Source organism: Crotalus tigris, unplaced genomic scaffold, assembly GCF_016545835.1.
Source record: "Crotalus tigris isolate CLP2741 ecotype Arizona unplaced genomic scaffold, ASM1654583v1 scf7180000023746.1698619, whole genome shotgun sequence".
NCBI classification, from domain to species: Eukaryota; Metazoa; Chordata; class Lepidosauria; order Squamata; family Viperidae; genus Crotalus; species Crotalus tigris.
In genome coordinates, this window is record NW_024100155.1 from 1,214,820 (window position 1) to 1,240,000 (window position 25,181).

General features: G+C 45.5%; 1 protein-coding gene across 1 annotated transcript in view; it reads right to left on the reverse strand.

The window, feature by feature from the left end:
* Positions 1 to 387: 387 nt before the first annotated feature.
* Positions 388 to 25,181, reverse strand: part of ENG (endoglin) — a 31,008-nt gene continuing 6,214 nt past the window's right edge. Inside the window, exons 2-15 of the mRNA XM_039321436.1 lie at positions 24,106 to 24,269; positions 21,331 to 21,465; positions 17,816 to 17,978; positions 16,484 to 16,649; positions 15,208 to 15,355; positions 13,505 to 13,673; positions 12,854 to 12,996; positions 12,253 to 12,393; positions 11,880 to 11,918; positions 10,204 to 10,317; positions 9,125 to 9,364; positions 7,563 to 7,632; positions 3,288 to 3,389; positions 388 to 1,688 (exon numbers count right to left, since the gene is read on the reverse strand). Of these exons, the coding sequence (XP_039177370.1) occupies positions 1,570 to 1,688; positions 3,288 to 3,389; positions 7,563 to 7,632; positions 9,125 to 9,364; positions 10,204 to 10,317; positions 11,880 to 11,918; positions 12,253 to 12,393; positions 12,854 to 12,996; positions 13,505 to 13,673; positions 15,208 to 15,355; positions 16,484 to 16,649; positions 17,816 to 17,978; positions 21,331 to 21,465; positions 24,106 to 24,269 (1,913 nt within the window). The 3' untranslated portion in view covers positions 388 to 1,569. The remainder of the gene's footprint in view (positions 1,689 to 3,287; positions 3,390 to 7,562; positions 7,633 to 9,124; positions 9,365 to 10,203; positions 10,318 to 11,879; positions 11,919 to 12,252; positions 12,394 to 12,853; positions 12,997 to 13,504; positions 13,674 to 15,207; positions 15,356 to 16,483; positions 16,650 to 17,815; positions 17,979 to 21,330; positions 21,466 to 24,105; positions 24,270 to 25,181) is intronic.

The window sequence follows — 25,181 nt, forward strand, 5'->3', positions numbered from 1 at the left end:
GCTTTCCAACATGCATTTTTTAAAACCATCCAACAGGGGGCATTTTGGCATGGAGAAAACCCGAAGAGAAACACACATCCCGTCCTCCAGGGGGCGACGAAAGGCTTCTATATGCAAATAGATGTGCTTGCTGCAAAAAAAAAAAGTGTCCTGATTTGCATCTGTCAATCAAACCCAGACAATTTCCCAGCCTTCCAGCATCTGTAATTGCAGCTGGAGCAACTCCCGCAGGGCTGTTGACGTTGATCGGAAATTGGTGGGGCATTGCCAGACGTGACTCAGTTTCCCTTCAGGGCGTTCCCCACCCCCCAATTTATGGCTTCTGGGGTTCTGTTTGAAGCCCCCTCGCCCATCCGAAGACTTAAAAAACAACAACTGGAACTGACAAATGGTGAGTAGGTGTATTATTTCCCTGTATGCAGTTTACAAAATATATTCTACATTTAGTTATTTATATACATAACAATTATATTTTTTTTTTCAGAACTGAGGCCGCCCCAAGTCCTTTTACAATGAGGAAGATGCTAAAGTCTATTAGCTATTTGCACACAACCGGCTGAAGTGAGTATAATTGGTGTTAATTTTGGAGGGCCAAATATACAGAATTGTGATTTGCAGTTAACCTGGGGGCTGCAAAACACACAGAAAATGGGGTCCCCCTCCTGAATTAACTCTTTGACTTAACAGGATGACGGAAGGGACCTTGGAGGTCTTCTAGTCTAACCCCCCCTGCTCAGACTCCTGCTGCTTCTATCTTGAAAGCTTGCTGTGAAGCCAATTTTAAGAGGGGCCTTCGCTATTCTCTTAAGAAGCTGGTGCTTTTCAAGTGGGCACTCACTCCCATGATCCCCAGCTTGTTCGCTCTTGAAAGTTGATGGGAATCGGAGTTTGGGGCAACCCTGGAGCATCCCGCTAGGAAAACCGAATTCAAACCCAGCAGAAAGGGGAACCAAAATTCCTGGAATGATCTGGGTTTGATGACCCACAGAAGACCTCTGTAAGGGATGGCCCAAAGCCTTGCCCACCACCCTACGAGCAAAGTTGGGCCTTGACAACGGGAGGACAGACCCACGAGAAGCTAACACTTGTCAATCCTGCGGGATTCTCGATTCAGATAATATTTTTTGTCTCCAGGGTTTTTAGCCAGGAGACAAAGCAAACCTCTACAAGCCTAGTTCATCCTGGTTTCTTTCAAAAGCGAGGTTAGCTGCTCCTGTGGTTAACAAATCGGCAACGATGTATAGACGCTCTCCCACTCTCTAGCTGGTACCTAACAGGAGAAGAGTCTAGTACTCCAACAGTCCATCCTTGAAGACCTTGGCCACAATGAAATGGAACACAATTCTAGTCCCAGATTAAGGGGGGTGGGTGCCCCTCAGGAAATCCAATAGTTTCCAAGAAGTAGCCGTTGAAGTTGCTGGCTGGAGACACCCAACATTTCGACGTATGAAGGAGAAGAACAGAAGTCAGTTGGGTTGAAGCGGAACCTTCTTCGCCAACCTTGGAACCCAACGGCTTTGCAGTCCTGGTGCTTTCCCTCTAAGCTGGTGGCTCCCCGTTTTGGGGGTGCTATGCCATGCTGCTGGTGGAACAGGGGGTGCTCTGGGTGCTGCCCAAACTGTGGTTGGTGCTGCTGCTCTCCGACGCAGGTGCGTTTGCCAAGGCTGGCTGGGTTTTGGCGATCGGACCTGGAACGGGTTAGAAGTCATGAAAAAGGGTGGGCTGTTTGGAGAAGGTGGAGAGAATTGTAGAGTCCTGGGTGCTCTCTTTGAGTTGAGTTGTTGGTTTCCAGTTGTATCATTACCCATCAAGAGGACCTGATAACGAGAAGGACTAGGGGCGACATGATAGCATCTGATAATAAATGGGAGACCTTGTTGATCTTTGCAGCCTTCCAATATCTCAGGGGCTGCCCCAAAGAAGAGGGGGTCAACCTATCCTGCAAAGGATCAGGAGGCAGGACAAGAAGCAGCAGATGGAAACTAATCAAGGAGAGAAGCAACATAGAACTAAGAAAAAATATCCTAACCGAACAATTAACCAGTGGAACAACTTGCCTCCAGAAGTTGTGGGTGTGCAAACACTGGAGGTTTTTAAGAAAAGACTAGACAGCCATTTGTCTGAAATGGTATAAGGTCTCCTGCTTGAGCAGGGGGCTGGACTAGAAGACCTCCAAGGTCCCTTCCAACTCTCTCATTCTATACTATTCTACACCAGGGGTGGCATGGTAGCAGCGTTCCAATATCTGAGGGGCTGCCCCAAAGAAGAGGGAGTCAAGCTATTCTCCAAAGTACCTGAAGGCAGGACAAGAAGCAACAGATGGAAACTCATCAAGGAGAGAAGCAACCTAGAACTAAGAAACTTCCCGACAGTGAGAACAATTAACCAGTGGAACAACCTGCCTCCAGAAGCGGTGAATGCTCCAACCCTGGACGTTTTTTAAGAAGAGATTGGACAACCATTTGTCTGGAATGGTACAGGGTCTCCTGCCTGAGCAGGGGGTGGACTAGAAGACCTTCAAGGTCCCTTCCAACTCTGTTATTCTGATGATGTTTCCTAGTTGGGTAATGAAAACATCTGCAAGCCAACAACTCAAAAAGAAAAAAAAAAACCACCAGGGATCTCAACGGTTCAAATCTGAGCTACAGTTATTATCTTCTACTCGGGAAAATTTCCCATGCTGGACCCAACTGGGAAGCTGACAAGGAGAGGGAAAGCACATGGCGGGCCCGACGGCTTCGTGAAATCCCAGCGGGATTGTCCCTGAGTGCTTTCCCACTGCCTTGTCCAGCCGAGGTGGACCTTGCCTGACCGTCACAAAAGCAGATAAAAAATTCAGCCATTGCACCTCCTCCGCTTTTCTAGAGATTAAGGAAAATATGCAGGTCGGGCTGCCAAGCGGGACCAGATGTCTCCTGTTTGGGAATTGGAGGGACCGTGAGGAAGGGGCAGACGGTGGGAGAATAAAGATAAGGGGGTCCCTTAATGGAAAAATGGCCGATCCCACCCTTTGTATCTCCAGATAAGGCTGGGAAAGATCGCTCCACTTGGTCATCTTGAGTTAAACCGGCAGCCGAAGAGAGGTGGTGATGTTCGTGTTTGAACTGCGCTTCTCCAGAGTCATGAGGACTAGCAACCTCAAGGCAGAAATCAGTTTCTAGGACCCCCTTGGATTGCTGAGCTCAGACTGCACCTTCACCTCTAAAGGGGGTTCAGCTGGGTGGGTGCCCCCCTCATTCCCCCCTCCACCATGCCAGCAAGCTTCCCTTGGAAGTGACACAACTTACGAGTGTGAGAATAGATGAACCACAACGCCCCAGTGAGCAGGACTCCGATCAAGAAAGCGCCAAAGGCGATGCCCAGCACGGTGCTGATCCTCAAACCTTGGTCTAAAGAGAAAGAATTAAAAGACGTTAAAATAAGGTGGATTTTGAAGGAGCTTTTTTCCCAGATTAAAGCGGTATCATTTGCACTTTGCACGCGCGCAAGTGCTTCTAATATTTCCCTCACAGGCGGTCCTCGAATTACAAACATTTCATTTAATGACGGTTCAAAATCACAATTGGAAAGAAAACAAACCGGTCCTCGAACTCACAGCAGTAGCCTCCTCAAGATCACGTGATCAAAATTAGATCACTTGGCAACTGGCATGTACTTGTGGCGGTTGCTCTGTCCCTGGGTGGCTCACGTGATCCTTCTTTTGCGGCCTTCCGACCAGCAAAGTCAACGGGAGAAGCCCAGATTTGCTTAACGGCTGTGTGATTCTCTTTAACGGCTGCGGTGACCCCCCCCCTTCGCCGCCGCGGCGAAAAGGCGGTGAAATTGGGCACAGGACCCTTAGCAGCTGGCCTCGCTTAGCAATTGTGGGTCTCACTTGTCATAAATTCCTCGCTTAGCAAGGGAAGTGCCTACCCTGATTGTGGTCATAAGTAGAGGACTGCCTGTCAGTTTTCACTCTCTAAGCCTGTTTTATTTTCTCCCAAATGACACCTTCCTTAAGACCAGCCAGGATTCCCCCCCGAGGCTTGCTGTGTCAAAACAAGGACACTGAAAGGATGAAGGAACAGCGTCCGACGTGCGCAGTGTGCTCGGCCAGGCTCCTCGGGGACTGAGTTCGTGTCAAGAGTTTTTCCTCGTTTTATTGTTTTTCCGGCCTGGCGGGAGCCACACAGGAAAGAGGACTTCCAGAAGGACGCAAAACATCCATATTGACATCAAATTCCTTGGCCAATAAAGAATTTTGTTCTGGTCTAGTCTAGTCTAGTCTATTGTTCCTATTCCTATTCTATTCTATGCTATATTCTATTCTACTCTATTTCTATTTCTATTTTCGATCTCCTATTCTCTTGTCTATTCTATTCCATTCCATTCCATATTCTGTTCTGTTCTTTATTCTGCTCTGCTCTATTCCATTCCATTCCATTTTCTATTCTATTCTATTCCATTCCATTCTCCTATTCTATTCCATTCCATTCCATTCTATTCCATATTCTCTAGTCTTCTATTCTATTCTATTCTATTCTATTCCATATTCTCTTCTCTTATTCTCTTCTATTCCATTCCATTCCATTCTATTCCATATTCTCTTCTCTTATTCTCTTCTATTCTATTCCATTCCATTCTATTCCATATTCTCTTCTCTTTTATTCTATTCTGTTCTATTCTATTCTATTCCATATTCTCTTCTCTTATTCTCTTCCATTCTATTCCATATTCTATTCTATTCTATTCCATTCCATTCCATTCTATTCCATATTCTCTTCTCTTTTATTCTATTCTGTTCTATTCTATTCTATTCTGCATCTTATTCTATTCTCTTCTATTCTATCCTATTCTCAGGAAGGAATTGTGAGGAAGCCTCTTCCATGCCTTCCTCCATCCTTATGTTTCTACGGCCACAGAGCCCCCAAATCTTAGTCAGCAGAACATTGGCAATTTCATACTTCTGGTGGTCATCCCTCTTGAAGTTCAATCAGAATAGAGCTGGAAGGGACCTTGGAGGTCTTCTAGTCCAGCCCCCTGCTCAAGCAGGAGACCCTGTATCATTTCAGACAAGTGACTGCCCAGTCTCTTCTTAAAAACCTCCAGTGATGAAGTGCCCACGACTTCTGTTCCACTGGTTAATTTGTCCTCACTGTTAGGAAGTTTCTCCTTAATTCCAAGTTGCTTCTCTCTTTGATCAGTTTCCAACCATTGTTTCTTGTCCTGCGTTCTGGTGCTTTGGAGAATAATTTGACCCCCTCTTCTTTGTGGCAGCCCCTCAAATACTATATGGAAAACTACTATGTCCCCCCTACTCCTTCTTTTCTCGAGATTGGTCATACCCAAGTCCTGCAACCGTCCTTCATATGTTTTAGTCTCCTTTAATCATCTTAGTTGCTCTTTTTTGTGCTTTTCCCAGAGCCTCAACATCTTTTTTGTAAAGTGACGACTGAAACTGGATGCAATATTTTAGGTGTGGTTTTACTAAGGCTTTATAAAGCGGTACTAATACTTCACGTGATCTTGATTCTAAAATCAAAGTTGCTTTGTTTTATTTTGGGAGATCTGCCCCTTCATCCTTCACGTCTCCAGTGGGAAATCTTGTGTGTCTGCCCAAGTCTCCAGGAAGAACAGCCCCCACAACACAAGAAAGAAAGGAAGAACAGGAATAGAAAATCCACCTTTGACGGAGGACAACTAAAAAAAAAAAAACTAGAAAAGTTGCAGATGTTCTGCTTTCAAAAAAAGGGGCACCATCTTCATCCACCTTCCTTCACCCAACCCCCATCAACTTGCCATTTTTAATGTGATTAAAAACACTGTTTGATACAGGAAGGGCAATTGTCTTCATTGGGGTGTGTTTGAAAATGAAACTGTTTGGTTTTATGCTGGCTATATGTGCTTCTTTCTCCAGATTCTGCTTGCTTTTGGGGAACTTGGCCATCTGAGACCCAAAGCTCTATTGAAGTGTCCTCAAAAACAAAATCTTGCAAGGATAGATCTTCTCAAAGTCTACTTCAAATGGAGACATGGACCTTCGCTGAAAAGGAAGCCAAGGAGATTCTCAGGAACGCCTTTCCTTTTTTTAAAATATCTCTTTGCCACTGTATCCAAAACCTTTGTCCTCTTCCCTTCCTTCACAATGAGAGTTGTCTCCAGGAGAACCTCGTCTTGGAGGCCACGCACCAATAATCGGATCCGTTTGTACGCCAGCTGATTCTCGTTATCTCTTGAACATCCGTCTGGAAAAGATGGGATTCTTCCTGCTTTCTTAACTCATTATCATTTATCTCCTTCCCTCGCACAGACGTCTGGACGCCAACTGTGCTTCACAAAGTCAAAGGCCACATCAGCTGGGATAATGGAGGAGATAAGGTCCTTCAGGGCTGTCACTGTTCTGCATCAAAAATGGCACCTCACCCACCATTATGCAACTCTGGCTTGGGCGGTACCAGTTGGCTGCCGTTCTAGCCTAAATCCTCTTCCGTTGTCCAGGCGTGCTTTCTCTCACCGCAGTTCCATGGCTCAGAGGTGCCACCAGCCAAGGTCATGGTGCACACCTTCCGGCTGGGCCAAAGGACCACCCTATGTGGCTCCTGTGGAGATGGAAGTGCAGGCCTCACAAGTTGTCGCCACCATGAGGCAACCAGACATGGGTAGGGCGAAGGCCGTGAGCCAGGCGAAGGAGAAAGATGGAGAGGATTTACCGCTTTGAGTTGGAGTTTCAGAAATGGGCCACCATAATGCAAATTTTGCAAAAGGAAGGACTAAGGATAACATGATAGTTGTGTCCCAATGTTTGAGGAGAAGAGATCAACCTGTTTTCCAAAGCACCGGAAGGCAGGACAAGAAGCAATGGATGGAAGCTAATCCAGGAGAGAAGCAACCTAAAACTAAGGAGGAATTTCCTGGAAATGAGAACAATTAATCAGTGGAACGACTTGCCTTCAGAAGTTGTGGGTGCTCCATTGCTGGAGGTTTTGAAGAAGAGATTGGACAACCATTTGTCTAAATAGTTTTAAGGAGCAGGAGATTGGACTAGAAGATCTCCAAGGTCTCTTCCAACTCTATTATAAATGCTCACTAGAGGGCGGTAGGAGATACTGAAAACTCTCTCTCCTGCCATCTAGTGGTTATCAGGCTTTTCACCTTTGGTAAGTTAGAAAGGCGGGAAGACATAGGAGGATGGCCTTTGCCAAACACAGTGGAGGCCACACAACAGAAGGAGAAATGTTAAAGCATTTTGGGGGAAGGCTAAGCTAGACAGAAAGAGGAAAGAACAGCTCTCCACAGATTCGGAATCCAAAACATAAACGCCACCAGGGAAAGGTGTCCCTTCGTCTTTGGAAATGCATGAATTTTAGAAGTTGAAAAGGGTCCTGTTTTTTAACAATCTGTGGATGCTTAAAAGAGCTTTCCACACTATTCTCAGCATTACAAAGCTGATTTGTAAAGAGAGAAGGGGGGCCCTTCCCCAAACAGTCGTTTACATGCGTGAACCAACTTTTCTGTGAAATAACCACAGATAAAAGAGAGCAAACCATGGACTTATTTTGTATAGAAAAGAGCTGTCGACTCACTGTGGGATCCAGGATTGTAGTTTTTGAGCATCACTTCTAAAGAGCCTTCGTAGCTTCGGCGTTTGTCGCTCTGGAAAGGAAAGAAAAAATAATTTGGATTTAAAAGAGAGGGAATTCTTCCACCTCCTCTTCTTCTTTTTTTTAAACGGCTTCCTTTGGCAACAGCAAACTTCTTTTTTTTTTCCCCAGAGTTATTAGGGAGGTCATAAAGGACAAGTCACACATCTTCAGACACAGACCAAGTAGAGAAAACAGAGTTAATTCCTGTCACGCAAAAGGAACGCAGGGAGTCCTCGACATTGCGATGGTAACGTAGGCCAGAATTTTCATCGTGGGCCATGATGGTTGTAAATTGAGGCGCTTGTGGAACCCGCCCCATTTTATGTTAGTTTTTGGTGGTAGTCTTAAGCAGACATGGTTGTAAAGTCGACCCATTGTCTGCAATGAGCGTTTTTGGTGGGAAACTGGAAATAAACCTAATTCAAGGCAGTAAATGTAGGAAATTGTGGTCACATCGTTGCCAGGACCACCTCAGAATTTAGAATCCAGGGCTTACTTTTTTTTTTTTAGGGCTGTCGTAGCCTCAAACGGTCACTAAGCAATCAGTGAAAATCAGTGAATAAGTCAAGGACTGCCTGTATTTTGCTGGAGAAGAGAACGCGAACTGCTTCTCAAGACTTTTTTAAAGGAAGCAGGTAGACTTGAGGTTACCTCACCATCCAGCCTCCAAAATTGAGGGAGAATGAATGAAGGATTCTGATGTTTGGCCAAAATACCTCTATTGAATCTCACTGGAAGACAAAACAAAAATCACAAAATCTCACTTATTTTGGCCATGCCACGAAGGGAAGAATCTATGGAGATTCTCAGTTCTCCAGCTCATGGTTGTCCCAAAGGTGTTTATTTCAGGAGGCAACTGGACTTTCTTGTTTTTCTTTAAAGACGTTTCGCTTCTCATCCCAGAAGCTTCTTCAGCTCTGACTGGATGATGAGGAATGGAAGGATTTATACTCCTTGCAGACAGCTGGTCATTTGCCTTCTTTTAGAGAGTCGTTGAGGCCATTTGGAGTTTTATCTGTGTCCTCAAGGTCAGCTGAGAGGTGCAAATGGGTGAGTTTGAAGACCCAGGTAAACCTCCAAGTGGCCTCAACGACTCTCTAAAAGGAGGCAAATGACCAGCTGTCTGTAAGGAGTATAAATCCTTCCGTTCCCCACCGTCCAGTCAGAGCTGAAGAAGCTTCTGGGATAAGAAGCGAAACGTTCTTCAAAGAAAAACGAGGAAGCCCAGTTGCCCCCGGAAAAAGTCACATAAGGAAAGTCACTGGAGAAAGCAACAGTGTTTGGAAGAATGAGTGCTAAAAGGAAACCAGGCTATCAAAGAACATGGCGGCTGGACAGCATCAAAGCTGACACCAGCCAGAGCACAGAACAACTCAAAATAAGTGTTGAGGGCAAGATCAGAAGACGTGGAGAGGCCTGCTCCAAAGAACCCCCAAGAGACAAGACACAATTCAGCGGACGTCGCCATCATGACAAAGAAAGTCCTTCAGAGGCCCACTCACCGAGGTGTTCAGATGGACCACGCAAACCAAGGTGGCCGAATCGATGGACCACAGTTCTTCCTCTGGCTTGTAGGTGAAGCTGAAGCGTTGGGTCTTCGGGCTGGGGGATTTCAGGGTCTCCACCGAGTAGCTCAGAGAGAGCCCTTGGTGGAAGAACAACTGAGGCGGGCTGTCTCGGGGTTTTAAGAAACAGTCTTCCATTTCTAGAGAAAACTGCTTCATGGCTGTTCGGAGTGAGACCTATTGAGGGGGAAGGCGATGGGAGGGGAAAAAAAACACGAGACAATCTTAGTCACAATGTTATTTTCAAGGATACCTATCTGAAATTAACCTATTTCCCATGTTCACACAACACCTAGAACCCTAAACGGGCTGCCCCAAAGAAGAGGGAGTCAAGCTATTCTCCAAAGCACCAGAAGGCAGGAAAAGAAACAACGGATGGAAACTGATCAAGGGGAGAAGCAACCTGGAACTAAGGAGAAATTTTCTGACAGTGAAGACAATCAGTGGAACAACCTGCCTCCAGAAGTTGTGAATGTTCCAACACTGTTGTTGTTAAGAAGAGATTGGACAGCCATTTGTGTGAAATGGTATTGGGTTTCCTGCCTGAGTAGAGGGTTGGACTAGAAGACCTCTAAGGTCCCTTCCAATATTCTATTCTATTCTATCCTTATTCTATTCTATTTTCTATCATTCTATTCTATTCTACATTGTATTCTATATTCCATATTCCATATTCCTATTCTACTCCACTCCATTCTATTTTCTGAAATGGTACAGAGTTTCCTGCCTGAGCAGGGGGTTGGACTAGATGATCTCCAAGGTCCCTTCCAACTCTATTGTTGTTATTATTATTATCTCACCCAACAAGCTCAGTTGGGCCAAGGTGTGAAGCCACATCACGCTTAACACCTGCCCTACCTGTCTCGCAAGTGTTTTGCAAAGTTTTGCATCTGCTGGGTTTTGCCTGGGTTGTTCTGAAGACAGCCTTCCTTTGACCTCAGCTCCCAACACCCCTCTTCTGACCTTGGGGCTTGAATTCAACCTTCCTACCCCCAAACCCCCAAGACCCGCCTTACCTCCACGTAGGTGACTTGGTGAGCTTGTATCACCGGATTGCTCGGCAAGTTGAAATCCTCCGAGTTGTAAAGCTGGAGAGACACTTTCTCTGGTAGGTCACATTCAAAGGGCACCTGCAGCCGAGGATCAAATGACTGGATTCGTTTGTTTTTCCACGGAGATTCTCAGTTCTCCAGGTCATGGTGATCCCAAAGGTGCTTTTTTCAGGAGGGGCAACTGGATTTTCTTGTTTTTCTTTGAAGGCGTTTCGCTTCTCCTCGCTGAAGCTTCTTCAGCTCCGAGTTGATGGAGGGGAAGCGAAACATCTTCCAAGAAAAACAAGGAAAAATCATCCTTGGGGACCTTTGTTGTTCCCTTAGCGTGCAAGTGGATCGGCTTGGTGCCGATCCATTTGCAAGCCAGCAAAAGATTCCCCAGATCCGCAAACGGCATCTTTATAGAGTTTCAGGGGCTGAAATGCGCCGATGGATAGGTTTGCAAAGGAGAAAAATTGAAAGCTTTGATAAATGAATCACGGACAAAATAACGCTTTGTCACCCGATTCCTTTTTCCAAAGCGGAAACGCGAGACCTTGCATTTCATGGGACTTTTACATTTTCCTACCAGGTATCGTATCAAAGTTAGGAAGCTCTTCTCGCAAGTCTCGTCTGATAGTCTCTCCTAAGACAGGGCCAAGGCCTGCTTTTAAGAGGTGGGCCACCAGTTGCAGATCATACAGATAATGTTATTTATCTGTCATCTGTCAGAAATAGTGTAGGGTCTCCTGCTTGGGCAAGGGGGGTGGTCTAGATGACCTACATGATCCCTTCCAGCGTCTATCCTATCCTATTCTATATTCCATAATCTATTTTCTATTCTATTTTCTATTCCATTCCATTCTATTCTATTCCATTCCATTCCATTCCCTATCTATATCTCTCCTATTCTATTCTACAATCTATTCTATTCTATTATTTCCTATTCTATTCTATTCTATTCTATTCTATTCTTTTCTATCCCATTCTCCATCTCTTTCTCTATATCTCTTATTCTATTCCATTCCATTCCATTCCATTCTCTATGTCTATCTCTATGTCTCTTATTCTATTCTATTCTATTCTATTCTATTCTATTCTATTCTATTCTATTCTATTCTCTATCTCCTATCCTATTCTATTCTATTCCATTCCATTTTCTACTCTACTCTACTCTACTCTACTCTACTCTACTCTACTCTACTCTACTCTACCCCACCCCACTCTATTTAACATTAGAGAATGGAATTAGGGATTTTGGTCAGTCAGTTGCATGGCTAGACAAAGAAGTAACTTTTTGTGTGTTTAAGCGTCCCCATTTTGCAGGGTTTAATTCTATACGTGTGTAATGGGATGTCCTATTGAAACTCAGGGTAGATATGCCTAAGACTGCGGCATATTTTTTTCCCCTTTTTGCATGCTAAACAAAGCAGAATTCTCTCTTTTCTTTAAAAAAAAAATACTCTTGTCACCGACTTTTTTTAAAAAATAGCAGCGGGGTAATTCTTTCCAAAGCTGCAGCATGGTGCTTGTCGAGGACCCCGTATTAAGTCATATCGAAAGAATTCACCAGAGCAATCAAGAGCCCAGCCTCGGGAAAGTTATTAAACTGAGTATAAACCAGGGATTGGTTTTTAGAGCAAAAAGGACTTTCTCCTTACCGTGACTTTCCCCGGTGACACTGGTAGAGTTAGGATGAGCTGGAACAATTAAAAGAGAGAAAGAAGGAAAGAAAGAAAGAAAGAAAAGGATTGGTGGTTTGATATAAATGTTTTTGAATAATTTTGCTTCAAGAGAAAAGAGTTGCATAAAACACCCTGCTATATTTGGGGGGGGGGGGCTCCAGGCCAGGATTTGAGGGGCTTCAGGCCAGTATATGGGGGGGGTTCCAGTCTATGATTTTGGGACACCAGGCTATGATTTGGGGGGAACCAAGCCAGGATTTGGGGGGGCTTCAGGCCAGGATATGGGGGGTTCCAGTCTAATATTTGGTGGGCACCGGGCCAGGATTTGGAGGAAAAAAAAATACCATACCTGGTTTTTCACATGGACACCCCCTTCAAGTTGGGTGGAACATTTGTCCAGGATGCTGTTGAGGACAAAATGGGTTGTGTTGTCTCTGGCCCTGCAACTGGGATCTTTCAAGGTGACGGCATCGACCCGGGTAGGTAACACCTAGGGTTGCAAGGAGAAGGACGAACCAGGGTTAGCTGGGAGATGTTTTAACAGGGATAACCCAAGGAGAGAACGGGCAAGCTTCTGGATTTAACAGAACTCTTCCACAGGTTTGCTGAGAAAAGAAGCATGGGGTTGTGCTAAGCAGGGGGTTGGACTAGATGACCTCCAAGATCCCTCCCAACATTATTATTATTAGAATTAGAATTTCAGTAATTCTAATTATGTGGAAATCATTTAATCTGTCAAGTGTGTTCTAAGCTACAGCTGACTCGGCTGGGACAATTGATCCAACCCCCATGTTTCCGATCCATGGCAGCCTGCCTGGGACTTCTGGGATATGTAGTCCAACCTCTCTGGAAGAGTCCAAGTGGCTGACCTTACCGGAAGGGCTCCAGGAAGGGAGACGGACAGGGAAACTGAGGCAGGACTGCCCAGGATCCCAGGTGGACTTCCTTACCGTCAGATACATCTTGAGGAGAGCAATTTCAATGCTGCTATCCAAGCACTTCCAGGGCTTGCAAAGGTTGATGAGCTGGTGGACCTTGACAGTCAGGTTTTCTGCTGTCTGGGGGGGTGGGGTGATTGTGACTATGGCTGAGCCTGTAAAACAGGATCCCAAAGAGACATTAAAAAAGTGGACTTTGAGCTTCACAATCATGGCTTGTTTTTTTCCCCAGGGGCTCAAGTCAACATAGATGGTGCTTCGTATCTCCACAAGTCCTACGCTGAGCAAGAGACCTTGGATCTAGAAAGCCAGCATTTCCAATTATTTTTCAGACTGCGGGATCTATTACTGGTGCAGAACAAGATCTCCAGAGCTTCCGATCAAGAGGTGAAGCTCAAATAATAGAAAACTGTTTTGAGATAACACATCTTCCAAATTTGGTTTCTTGGCTCTTTGTTTCTTCCAGAGTCCCGTCAAGTTCTTTCCAAACTCTTAAGTTTCCCGAGAACCGTTGGAAACTCAATCCAACTCAACCCAACTCAACAAAGCCTTCAAACTGCTAGGCCGTGGAATATGGATCCCTCAAGATCCTGCAAATATTGTCTTCTCCTTGCTCTGATCCAGCTGGCTGCCTCCAACCCAGATTGTATTATATTGACTCACCGCAAATCCTCTTATATTCCAGGCTGATGCTTTTGGCTGAGGGGATTTCGGTGTAAGAAGTCATGAAGGAATTGTTGCGGGCCTTTTGTATCAGTTCCTCCTTGTTGTCGGGAAGCGTCGTACCATTGTGCACCCCAGAGAAGGTAGCAAATGAATATTTACCAGATGCCTGAGAGAGAGAGAGAGAGGAGGAGGAGGAAGAGAAGGAGAAGATAGAGGAGGAGAAGAAGGCACAGAAGGAAAAGGCAGAGAAGGAGGAGAAACAGATGGAGAAAGATGAAGAAGACAGAGAAGGAGGAGGAGGAAGACATGGAGAAAGAAGGAGGTGGAGGAGATGGAGAAGAAAGGTAGAGAAGAAGAAAGGAGGAGGAAGAGAAGATGGAGAAGAGAAGGCAGAGGAGGAAGAGAAGAAGGAAAAGATGGAGGAGATAAGATGGAAGGAGGTGGAAGAGACGGGGAAGAAGAAGGAGGAAGAGGAGAATGAAGAAGATGAAGAGAAGAAGAAGACGGCGAAGAAGAGAAGGCAAAGGTGGAAGTGGAGAAGATGGAAGAGAAAGAACACGGGGAAGAGGATGAGGAGGAGAAAGAGAAGATGGAGGAAAAGAGAAGGCAGAGGAGGAAGAGGAGAAGGAGAGAAGGAAGAGGAGATGGGGAAGGAGACAAAAGGAAGAAGAAGAGGGAGAGAAGAAGAAGGAGGAGAAGAAAAAGGTTTAAAACACCTTTCTGCAACAATCTTAGAATTAGTCTTAGAAATTATTTAGAATTAGGAAATTTAGGAAAAATTTAGGAAAATTCAGGGAGGGAAAGTGACTAGTCCACACCCATTTTTAAACCATTTCCCCTCCCTGCATTGCTAACATAACCTCCCCCTTTTTTGCCAGGAATGTTTTCCTTCTACAGAAACCAAGACGAAAAGGAGAAGGAGAATTCCGCATCCTTCTTCAGATCTACATTTCCCAGGGAGCAACATTTCCCGGCGTGAGTTCTTCCTTTCTAAATGTAATCACCCCTTTTTTTGTGGGTCACCCCTTTTTGTGGGTCACTTTCAGAGAGGCGAGTTTGTTTCTCATCAACAAACAGGGTTGGTGTGGGTCTTTGGGCGTTCCGCTCAGCGCCCCAGTAAAAAAATGATTTTGGCTCATTTTTGAAAATCCGTGTCAACGCTGCTAACATCGGATGTGCTTGCTTTGACAATGTACGAAGATGCAGCCATTTTCTCTTTAAGCTGTGTGTTACTTTTAGAGTTGGAATTAGACTGTGCTGGGGGGGAAGGATATGTATGGGGATTAGTTAGACATAACAACATGGCACTAGAGTATTTTTCAAGGTTGTCTGAAATAAGAGACGATAAGGAATGGCGGATTATGAAACTGGAGGGAAGGTCTGCATTTCAAACTAATTGGAGAATGTGATTTATGACTGTTAGTTGGAGGAGGGAATTGGCTTGGATACTATGTGTTTAGGGGAGGGGGATTCAGATTTTGGCTTCAACCATGTACCTGCCGATGCAATGTTATTTTGAATAAAGATTCTTTAAGGTGAACAAATGCCTCAAAGTTCTTTGAAGAGTAACTTCTGTCGGAACCAGGACAATCTGCCCCCTTAGGAATTTGTATTGCTTCGTTTCACCCATAAATTTCCAAGAAGCCGCTGAATGCATCAAAAAAAGAGAGCATTTTTTCCCCCTTGGCATCAATTCTTACCAACAGTTGCACAAATGAGAACCCGTGGCCCATTTTCCACAGCGTGTTTTGGTGGCTCTTCAGCCACAAAGCCATGGGCAGCTCTGCTTTTTGCTCCGAACGGCCATCCTTGCAAACAGTTTTGATGTTCAGCTCCACCGTTTGCATCCTGCAAACGAAACCACACAAAAAAGTGAAGACCAAGAATCGCCTTCCTTCCAAACTTTAAGTTACATTTCAGACACCTCCTTCTTTGGGAGGTCCTACTTTGTCTAGATCAGGGGTAAGCAACCTTGGCTCTTTTATGACTCGTGGACCAACTCCCAGAATTCCTGAGCCAGCATGGCTCAGCTTGGAAACCTCTCCCTTTCCCCTTAGCATGGCTGGCTCAGGAATTTTGGGAGTTGAAGTCCACGAGTCATAAAAGAGCCAAGGTTGCCTACCCCTGGTCTAGACGTTCAAGAAAAATCGCAAATATTCAACAATCACGATCGGATTTTAGTTTGGCCCTGTGCAGGATGCTGATTTTGGCCCAGGTTTCCCTTTGGTTTAACTTGATCGCTGCATAAAGTTGGCATAAAAACACACCCAGGTGCACACTTCCCCCCCCCTCCAGGATGAAATTTGAAGCAGCACAACTTTTGGAAGAGAACCGAGGTGAAGGTGTCCGTCAGTTTCAAAATGGAAGCTTTAAAAAGGTGTGAAGTCTATTTCTTCTCGTCTATGGAGATTCTCAGTCTTCCAGGTCATGGTTATCCCAAAGATGCTTTTTCAGGAAGCAAATGGACTTTCTGGTTTTTCTTTGAAGACGTTTCGCTTCTCCTCCAGGAACCTTCTTCAGCTCTGACTGGATGGTGGGAAATGGAAGGATTTATACTCCTTGCAGACAGCTGGTCATTTGCATCCTTTTAGAGAGTCATTGAGGCCACTTGGAGGTTTACCCACAGGAAGGGAGACAGGGCAGAAAACATCCTGCAGCCACGAAGGCTCCAGACCCATTTGCACCACTCAGGCGACCCTGAGAACACAGATAAACCTCCAAATGGCCTCCACGACTCTCTAAAAGGAGGCAAATGACCAGCTGTCTGCAAGGAGTATAAATCCTTCCATTCCCCACCATCCAGTCAGAGCTGAAGAAGCTTCTTGGATGAGAAGGCAAAATGTCTTCAAAGAAAAACAAGAAAGTCCAGTTGCCTCTTGAAAAAGCACTTGAAAAAGCTATTTCTTGGGAAAGAAAGACAATTTTTGTGGCCTTCTAACTCACCACCACCACCACCACCCCCCTGACAAATCATACCTCTCGTCTGATGGACTCTGTTGCAGCCACAGGATGTGAGCCACGTTTCCAGATGCTTTGTGGGAATCCAAGCAGATCTCCACCTTGTGGGAAAGGACTTCTACCTCTAGATAGGACTCGGCGTTGAAATTCTGCGCCAAGATGCAATCTTCGCTTGCGCTGGGCTCTTGACACAAAGAGAGAAATGATGAGCCTTTGTGAAGAGCTGTGATTTCTCCACCATCTTCACGGGAAGGAAGGAAGGAAGGAAGGAAGGAAGGAAGGAAGGAAGGAAGGAAGGAAGGAAGGAAGGAAGGAAGGAAGGAAGGAAGAGCTCCAACCTGGAATTTATGGGGTGGGGGGGGGTCCAAGCCACGCTGCTCTTCTAATTTATCACTATGGTTCTGGACATCTATTCTTCCCTTTTTTCCCTTTCCCCCCAAAAAATAAGAAAAGGGAGGGAAGGAAGGGAGGGACGGAAGGAAAGAGAAAGAAAGAAAGAAAGAAAGAAAGAAAGAAAGAAAGAAAGAACAAATGGAGAGAAGGAAGAGAAGAAAAAGTCAGAAAGAGAAAAGAAAAAAGAAAAGGGAGGGAAGGGAAGAAGGAAAGAAGGAACGAAAAAAGAAAAAGAAGAAAGGGAGTGGAAGAAAGAGGAAGGAAGAAAAAAAGGGAGGGGAAAGAGAAGGAAGGAATGAAAGGAAAAAGAAGAGGGAGGGAAGGAAAGGAAGGAAGAAAGAAAGGAAGAGAAGAAAAAGAAAGAAAGAAGAAAGAAAAAATGCAAAAAAAGGACAAAGTATCTGGGACACCTATAGTTTTTTTCAAAAAAAATCAACAGCATCTCTTCGTTCTTCTTCTCATATACTCATAGGGGTTGGAAGGGACTTTGAAGGTCATCTAGTCCAACTCTTTGCCGAGGCAGGAGCCCTCACGGGGGCAAAACTCCCTGAACAAGTGTGTCTCGCTTAGCAACATAAATTCTCCATTCCGGTCGTACAAAAACCACATGCGGCCACATTTGCACACTCAAGACATCCAAAATGATCTGAACTGAGAAGTTCTGAAAAGCTGGCTTTTTTAGCCCTCCCCTGGGAAATATATATTCATATGTATATATACTCCCAACATCGTCAGGGCTAAAAAGCCAGTTTAACAGAGATGACTTAAATAGGTTTGGCTGACATTTGCACCCGGCTCTTAGACCGCGTCACTGGCCCTGGCCGGTCAATTTGTGCTCCAGATGTTTCCTTGGTGTTGCGTTTTCTTTCGTCGTTCTTTCGGACCTTTCGGTCCCAGAGAAAGCTGAGCCGGGGAGGGGGCAAAATCTCTACCGAGCAAGGTTTTAACAACACCCACCTCTCCCTACTCGGAAGAGAATCCATTGAGGATCTTCTAACTCCGCAAAGGAAGAGACGCCTCCGTACGTTTCCTTGGCCCAAGTCAAAAGTTGCTCGCTGGAGAAAGGCAGGACGGTTGCGGTGGAGTTATGACGGGAAGGCATGACGTAGCTACGAGGACCCTACAGGAACAACAACAACAATAATGAGCAGGGGGTTGGACTAGATGACCTCCAAGGTCCCTTCCAACTTTATTTTTATTATTATGGTGTTGATGTACAGGTAGTCCTCAACTTAAAACAGTTCATTTAGTGACAATTCAGAGTTGCAACTTATGAGCCCTTTTCACACTTAACAACAAAGAAAGAAAGAAAGGGAGAGAGGGAAGGGAAGGAAGGAATGAGACAGAAAAAGAAAAGAGATAGAGAGGAATGAAAGAAGGAAGGAAGGAAAAAGAAAGAAAGAGAAGAAAGAAAGAAAAAGAAGAAAGAGAAAAAGAAGGAAAGAAAGAAAGAAAGAAGGAAAACTGGCAGAGAAAACTTCAGAGGGGTTTTGATTATTTCCGTATTGTTGTGACCATCCCTGTATATCTAAAAATAACAACACATCTTTTAAAAAGAAAGAGGTAGCAGTTCCAGGGCTTTGGGAACCCCCCAAATTATAAGAATTTAGGGTACTGCAGCCCGCAAACCTGAGTGCTGATGACACCCCAATTTTGCTATTACTGGTGCAAAAAAAAAAATGACAGAGATGGTTTTAGAGGGAACGAAGAGCTGAACGTCGAGCCCTTTTGAAATACAGATATTTGTTCAATGAGTTTTGCCCCGTTTTTTACCATTTTTCTTGCCATTTTTTTTTTTCCGGTGAAGTGAACCGTTGCGGTTGTTAAATTAGTGACACGGCTTCCCGGTGGACTTTGCTCGACAGAAACTCCCCAAAGGAGAATCGCGCCGTCACAAATACGAACCAGTTGCCAAAGGTCCGAATTTTGATCGCGTTGACCGAGGGGGGGGGGCGATCATAAGAATGAAAAACAACCGTAAAGTCCCTTTTACGCCCCCCCCCAGTGTCATTGTCATTGGTCACTACACAAACTGTTGCAAGTGGACGGACACTTGTGTACCAAGTTCCCTTTTCCAGATTTGTCTGTTCAGCCCAGCACTGGTCTGGCTTTGGGCTGGGAATTGTCCCCGGATGTTTTGACCTTACAAAGCTACGCACGTTGGGACAACACAATTGCTATTTGTAGTTTTTGCCCTGTGTTTCTCCCCCAAGGATGAAAGGGAGAGACTCGGAGTCCCTTCTCTGCGAGCAATGCAACGCTAATCTCCCTCCAGGATCAAAGGGGTTTTATAACTCATTGTTGTCTGCCGTGTAAGTCCCAGAAAAGACTCCGATTTTGGCGTCGTTCAGGATCAATTTCTGAGAGGTCGGCCGCCTTCAAAACAGGCCTTTGCCAGTCCGGCCTGCAAGGGCGGAGAAGCGCATCCTGCCCCTTCCCCGCGAGACATGTTTGCAATTTCCCCCCTTCAAGAATAATAATAATAATAATAATAAAATACAGTCTCTCTCTGTCTTGAGGAAGCTGCATTTTGCTGATGTTTCAGTTTTGGCTCTCCGAGTTGTTATGAATGAGTTTAGGTTGGTAAATCAGTTTTTTGGGGAACAATTAAGGGCTGTTTTTGTTTGAGCAAGATGGTTAGGAAGATTTCTTTAAATTTTATTTTTATTTCTTCTCTCTCTCTCTCTGTTTCTCTTTCTCTGTGTCACTCGCTTTTTCCTTCTTTCATCTTTCTTTTTTCTATTTCTGTCTCTCACTTCTTCCTTTCCTTTCCTTTTCCTCTTTCTTTCTTTCTTTCTTTCTTTCTTTCTTTCTTTCTTTCTTTCTTTCTTTCTTTCATTCCTCTCTATCTTTTTCTGTCTCATTTCTTCCTTCCATCCCCTCCCTCTCTTCTTCCTCTCTCTTTCTTTTCTCTCTCTGTCTCTCACTTCTTCCTTCCCTTTCCCTCCCTCCCTGTCCCTTTCTTTCTTTCTTTTTCTTTTTCTCTTTCTTTCTTTCCTTCTTTCCTTTCATCCTTCCTTCTTTCTTTCATTCCTCTATCTTTTTTCTGTCTCATTTCTTCCTTCCTTACATTCCCTCCCTCCCTTCTCTCTTTCTTTTCTCTCTCTCTGTCTCTCACTTCTTCCTTCTCTTTTCCTCTCTCTCTCCCTCCCTCCTTCCATCCCTCTTTCTTTCTTTCTTTCTTTCATTCCTCTCTATCTTTTTTCTGTCTCATTTCTTCCTTCCATCCCCCCCCCCTCTCTTCTTTCCTTCCTCTCTCACTTCTTCCTTCCCTTTCCATCTCTCTTCCTCCCTCCCTCCCTCCCTCCCTCCCTCTTTCTTCTTTCTTTCTTTCTTTCTTTCCTTCTTTCTTTCTCTCTCTCTCTCTCTCTCTCTCTCTCTCTCTCTCTCCTCCTTTCTTTCTCTCTTCCCTCCTTTCTTGATTTAATTATTCTTCCCTTCCTCTCTTCCCCCACCCCCCAGACTTTTCCACCTCCCAGTGAAAAGCAGAATTTGGCACCGCCTGACCAAGAAGGGATCCTAGTTTGGTTTGGCAATCTGCTGGGGTTTTCCAAAACCTGGACACTCCCCATCTCTGCCCGTAATCGGCCCCCGCCCCGTCCCGCTGCCGGCCAGCCACTTGAGTCTGAGCAAGTCCTGGCCCCCACCGCCCCCTTGCTTCCCCCGGCTGGGCCCAGCGTGGCGAAGGCAAGCCGGCGAGGGTAGCTGGCATGAGCCGGTGGTGCCACGCTCGATCAGATAGCAGCTTGTCCTCATTGTCAGCCCGTTTTTATTATTAGACACAAATAGGGAAAAAAAAAAGTTTGTGTGTGTGTTTTTTTTTAAAGTTACAAACTGCCCCGACTGAGTGTGAGCCGGCTGGAGCCGAGGCCCAGAGGAAATGGGTCATTTTTCCGATTTTTTGTGCGTCACAGAAAAAAATTCCGCAGCTGAAAGGAAACAGACGTGATGGAGTCAAGCAAAGGGAGACTCAGCTTCACGGCTCTGTTTAGACCGGCAAAGCTACTAGGGGGGGGGGCTGGGGCCAGGCTGTCAGTCGACCTCCCTATCCCACAGGGTTGTTGTGCAGGGGGGGGGGGGAATTGTGCAATCTCGTTTCAACGGTTGAGGGCCTCTAATGCACGGCTGGCTGGGTGCCTTTGGTTCCCAATTTTACAATATGCGAATATACAGTTTTAAATGAATCAATAAAAGCCAAGCCTTTGAAAAGCCAAAGTAGAACTGGCCTACTCCTCTCCTTGGCCTTCTTCATCTCTTTCCTGCTCGTTCCTGAGGGCTGGAATAGATGGCCTCAAGGGCTGCTTCCAATGCCACAATTCCGGTGCCAAAGTGGAACTTGAGATTATTAGGAGGGCAGCGAGTCTCTTAAGAGGGAGACAGGATTCCCATCCAACTTCTCTGCGGAACTGCAGCCCACAAGGTCCAAAATCCTTGCATTGCCTCCTGCCTTCCCGCTATGGACTAGTACTCACGTGAATGACGTGGAGGCGGCAATCTTCGTCAGAATGGATTGTCAGAACGAAACTGCTGTTGGCGTTCAGAACGAAAATGGCTTTGCACTTGCCTTGGGCTGCCCCTGAAGACACGTTGAGCTGGAGCGTGGCCATCTAGGAGAAGAAAAGAAACAGGCGGCTGTTGCACTTCTGGGCATGATAGAAGCAACCGATATCGGGGAGAACATTTAGAGACACCCCACATCTTCAAAAAGAGAGTTAAGGTTGGGAAGACCCACCCCCAAGGTTTGGAGAGCAGTTCCCTCATGGGGAAAGACTTTGAAATATTTATTTTTCTATCATCCACCCATCCATTCTTTCATTCCACTTGTCTGTCTGTCAATCCATCCATCCATCCAACTTCTCTGTTGTCTGTGTCTATCTATCTATCTATCTATCTATCTATCTATCTATCTATCTATCTATCATCCACTCAACTTCTCTATCTTCCATGCATCCACAATTTCATCTACTCAACATATCTATCCATCTACCCATCATCCAATTATTCAACTTCATCTATCTATCTATCTATCTATCTATCTATCTATCTATCTATCTACTATCTTTGTCCGCCATCCATCCATCCATCCATCCATCCATCCATCCATCCTCATCCACTCAACTTCTCTAACTTCCATGCATCTACCAATCCATCTATTCAACTTGTCTATCCATCCATCCATCATCCATCCATCATCCAACTATTCTTTCATCCATCCATCCATCCAACTTCTCTGTTGTCTGTGTCTGTCTATCTATCTATCTATCTATCTATCTATCTATCTATCTATCTATCATCCACTCAACTTCTCTATCTTCCATGCATCCACAATTTCATCTACTCAACCTATCTATCCATCCACCCATCATCCAATTATTCAACTTCATCTATCTATCTATCTATCTATCTATCTATCTATCTATCTATCTATCTATCTATCTATCTACTATCTCTGTCCTCCATCCATCCATCCATCCATCCTCATCCACTCAACTTCTCTATCTTCCATGCATCCACCAATCCATCTACTCAACTTGTCTATCCATCCATCCATCCATCCACCCATCCAACTTTTGTCTGTCTGTCTGTCTATCTATCTATCTATCTATCTATCTATCTATCTATCTATCTATCTATCACCCATCTGCTCAACTTCTCTATCAGTCAATTTATCGACCCATCGTTCTTCCATCCAGCCACTCCGCTTGTCTCTTTATCTGTCCTGGATGGCTGGCATGCAGCCACGTCTCTCTCCTCCCAGTCTGGTTCAAAGCTGGTTGCCTTACACAGAAGTAAATTGCCCTCTGTGTAAGAAAGAGACAGCAGAGTCCTTTGGTGGCGCCTCTCAGCTTCGACTCCTAGCGCCCTCCCATCCTTCCCCAATTCTTGCAAAGCTGCCATCGGATGGGGAACCGGAGGAGACCTGGGAAAGAAACCTTGCCCAGACCTGCCCCCGATCCAGTGCGAAGTGAAAAAAACCCAAACAAACAGTAATAACTGAGCCAGTCCCACGGAATGTGTGCAGCCCCTCTCTCCTCCCCCCCCCCCGGGTCGAGGGCACCAGCCCAGAGGTCAACCGGCGTGCAGGGAAGGCTTGCTTCTATTTTTACCTCCCCACTTCATCTCCCCACTCAGAAGCCATTGTTCCTCCCTTGGAGAACGCCACCAGATTTCTTCGGCCTCCTTCAGATGGGAGATCTGCTTATAGAAATCGGCTTCCAGTAATTCTTTTCCAGTTGCAGACTACGGTCTCTGCCCGCCACGACGACGTTGGGGCCAGTTGTCGGAATGCCACAGCCGTGACATCAGAGGGGCCTCCGGTTGCAACCCGGAGACTTCTGGAGCTGCCGGGAGCCTGGGCGGCTGATGGGAGACGAGGGGTCAAATGGGCCAAGTGCCTGGCCATAAGCACCTCCTCAAACCTTTGGGGTCCTTGGGGCTCTATCTGAGCTTACAGACACCTACATTACCCAACTAGGTAACACCCAAGTATTGATGGTGTCACCTAGCTGGGTCATGAAACGTCTGCAAGGAAACCGCCAAGGTCAGAGAGCACCAAGGATCCAATCATCATCATCATCATCATCATCATCTTCCCCATTCTAGCGCTGATGATATTATATAGTTTGGATCATGAAACGTCTGCAAGGAAACTGCCAAGGTCAATGAGTACCAAGGACCCCAAAAGTCTCTTCCTCCTCCTCCTCCTCCTCTTTCTCCTCCTCCTCCTCCTCGTACTACTACTTCACTCCACACACCCCACTCCCTTCTAGCACTGATATTATACCATAATTGGGTAATGAAACACCTACAAGAAAATAACCAAGTTCAGAGAGCACCAAGGACCCCACAGTCCTCCTCCACCTCCTCCTCTCCCTTTCCACAGACCCTATTCCCTTCTAACACTGATGATATTACCTAGTTGGGTAATGAAATGTCTGCAAGGAAACAACCAAGCTCAGAGAGCACCGAGGACCCCACAGTTCTCCTCCTCCTCCCCCCCCCTCAATTCAAATAGGCATGTGAATTGGGGTGGGTTAAAATCATAAGCAAAGCTGCCGCTTCGTTTAGTAACTGCTTTGCTCAGTGACCGATTGCAGCCGCTCAACGAGGACTCCCTGCAAATTCGAAAGGCAGGCCCATTGAAAGCAATCGTTGAGAGTGGGAATGACCGATTCCCCAAATAAACCAATTTGGGGGACTTGAAATAAGACCCCCGCTGACGGATGCTTGTCTGATCAGCTACTCACCTGGGGTCTGCTGTATCTCAGATTCAGAACATGGACCTCGAGGTCAGGCTCAATTGGACCATGGGCCTCACAACCACTGGGCACCACACTAGTTGTGTAGAAGACCCTGACTGCCTGGTCTTTGCGGATGGGCTCCGGAACACATCCCAAGGAATTCAATACACCTAGGAAGGTAAGAATTGTGACATTATTGAATGCTCAGCGAGCAATCAGTCAGTACCTTTAATTCATCCGTTGCTCACCAATTGTTTAATAATTCCCATTGGCTTTTTAAAATGGAGATACTGAATTCTTTCTGATTTTAGTTCCATAAAATTGGACTTAAGGTTTGGAGAAGAAAGAGGCCAGCTGGGAATAAGACTTCCTTCCTTCCTTCCTTCCTTCCTTCCTTCCTTCCTTCCTTCCTTCCTTCTTTCTTTCTTTCTCTCTCTTTCTTTCTCTTCCTTCCTTTCTTTCTTTCTCTCTCTCTTTCTTTTCCTTCTTTTCTTCTCTCTTTCCTTTCTCTCTTTTTCTATGTTTCTCTCTCTCTCTTTCTCTCTCTCTTTCTCTCTCTCTCATTTTCTTTATTTTTTTACTTTCTTACTAAGTAACTTAGTTGCTCATTCATTCATTCATTCATTCATTCATTCATTCATTCATTCATTCTTTAAACTTGTTTGCTGGGCGGCTAACAACATCCAAACAAAACCATCAATCTATGTACCAGTGAATAAAATGGCAATGAAAATGCAGATTAGAACTGAAGCTGACGGATGGAGTGGAAAGGAGCAGGGGGTGGGTGGGAGGTGGGAGCTGCCCTTAGTCAACCCACCACTTAAATTGGATTTTGTGCAATTGGAAACAGCCTGGCCTCGACAGCTAGAGAAGAACCGAACCAAACTTGGTGGGCTAAAATCTCCGTCCGCTTGAACCCGATGCACTAAACGGAGACTGATGAATCGGTTCGAGCAGGACGCCCAAACTCCCGTCCCCGCCTCTCCTGATATGGAGTCGTCCACTCAAACCATTGTCCCGAATTTCCTCCCAGGACTATCCTAGGCCAGTCCCGGCCCAGCAGCATCAGAGGAAGACAAACA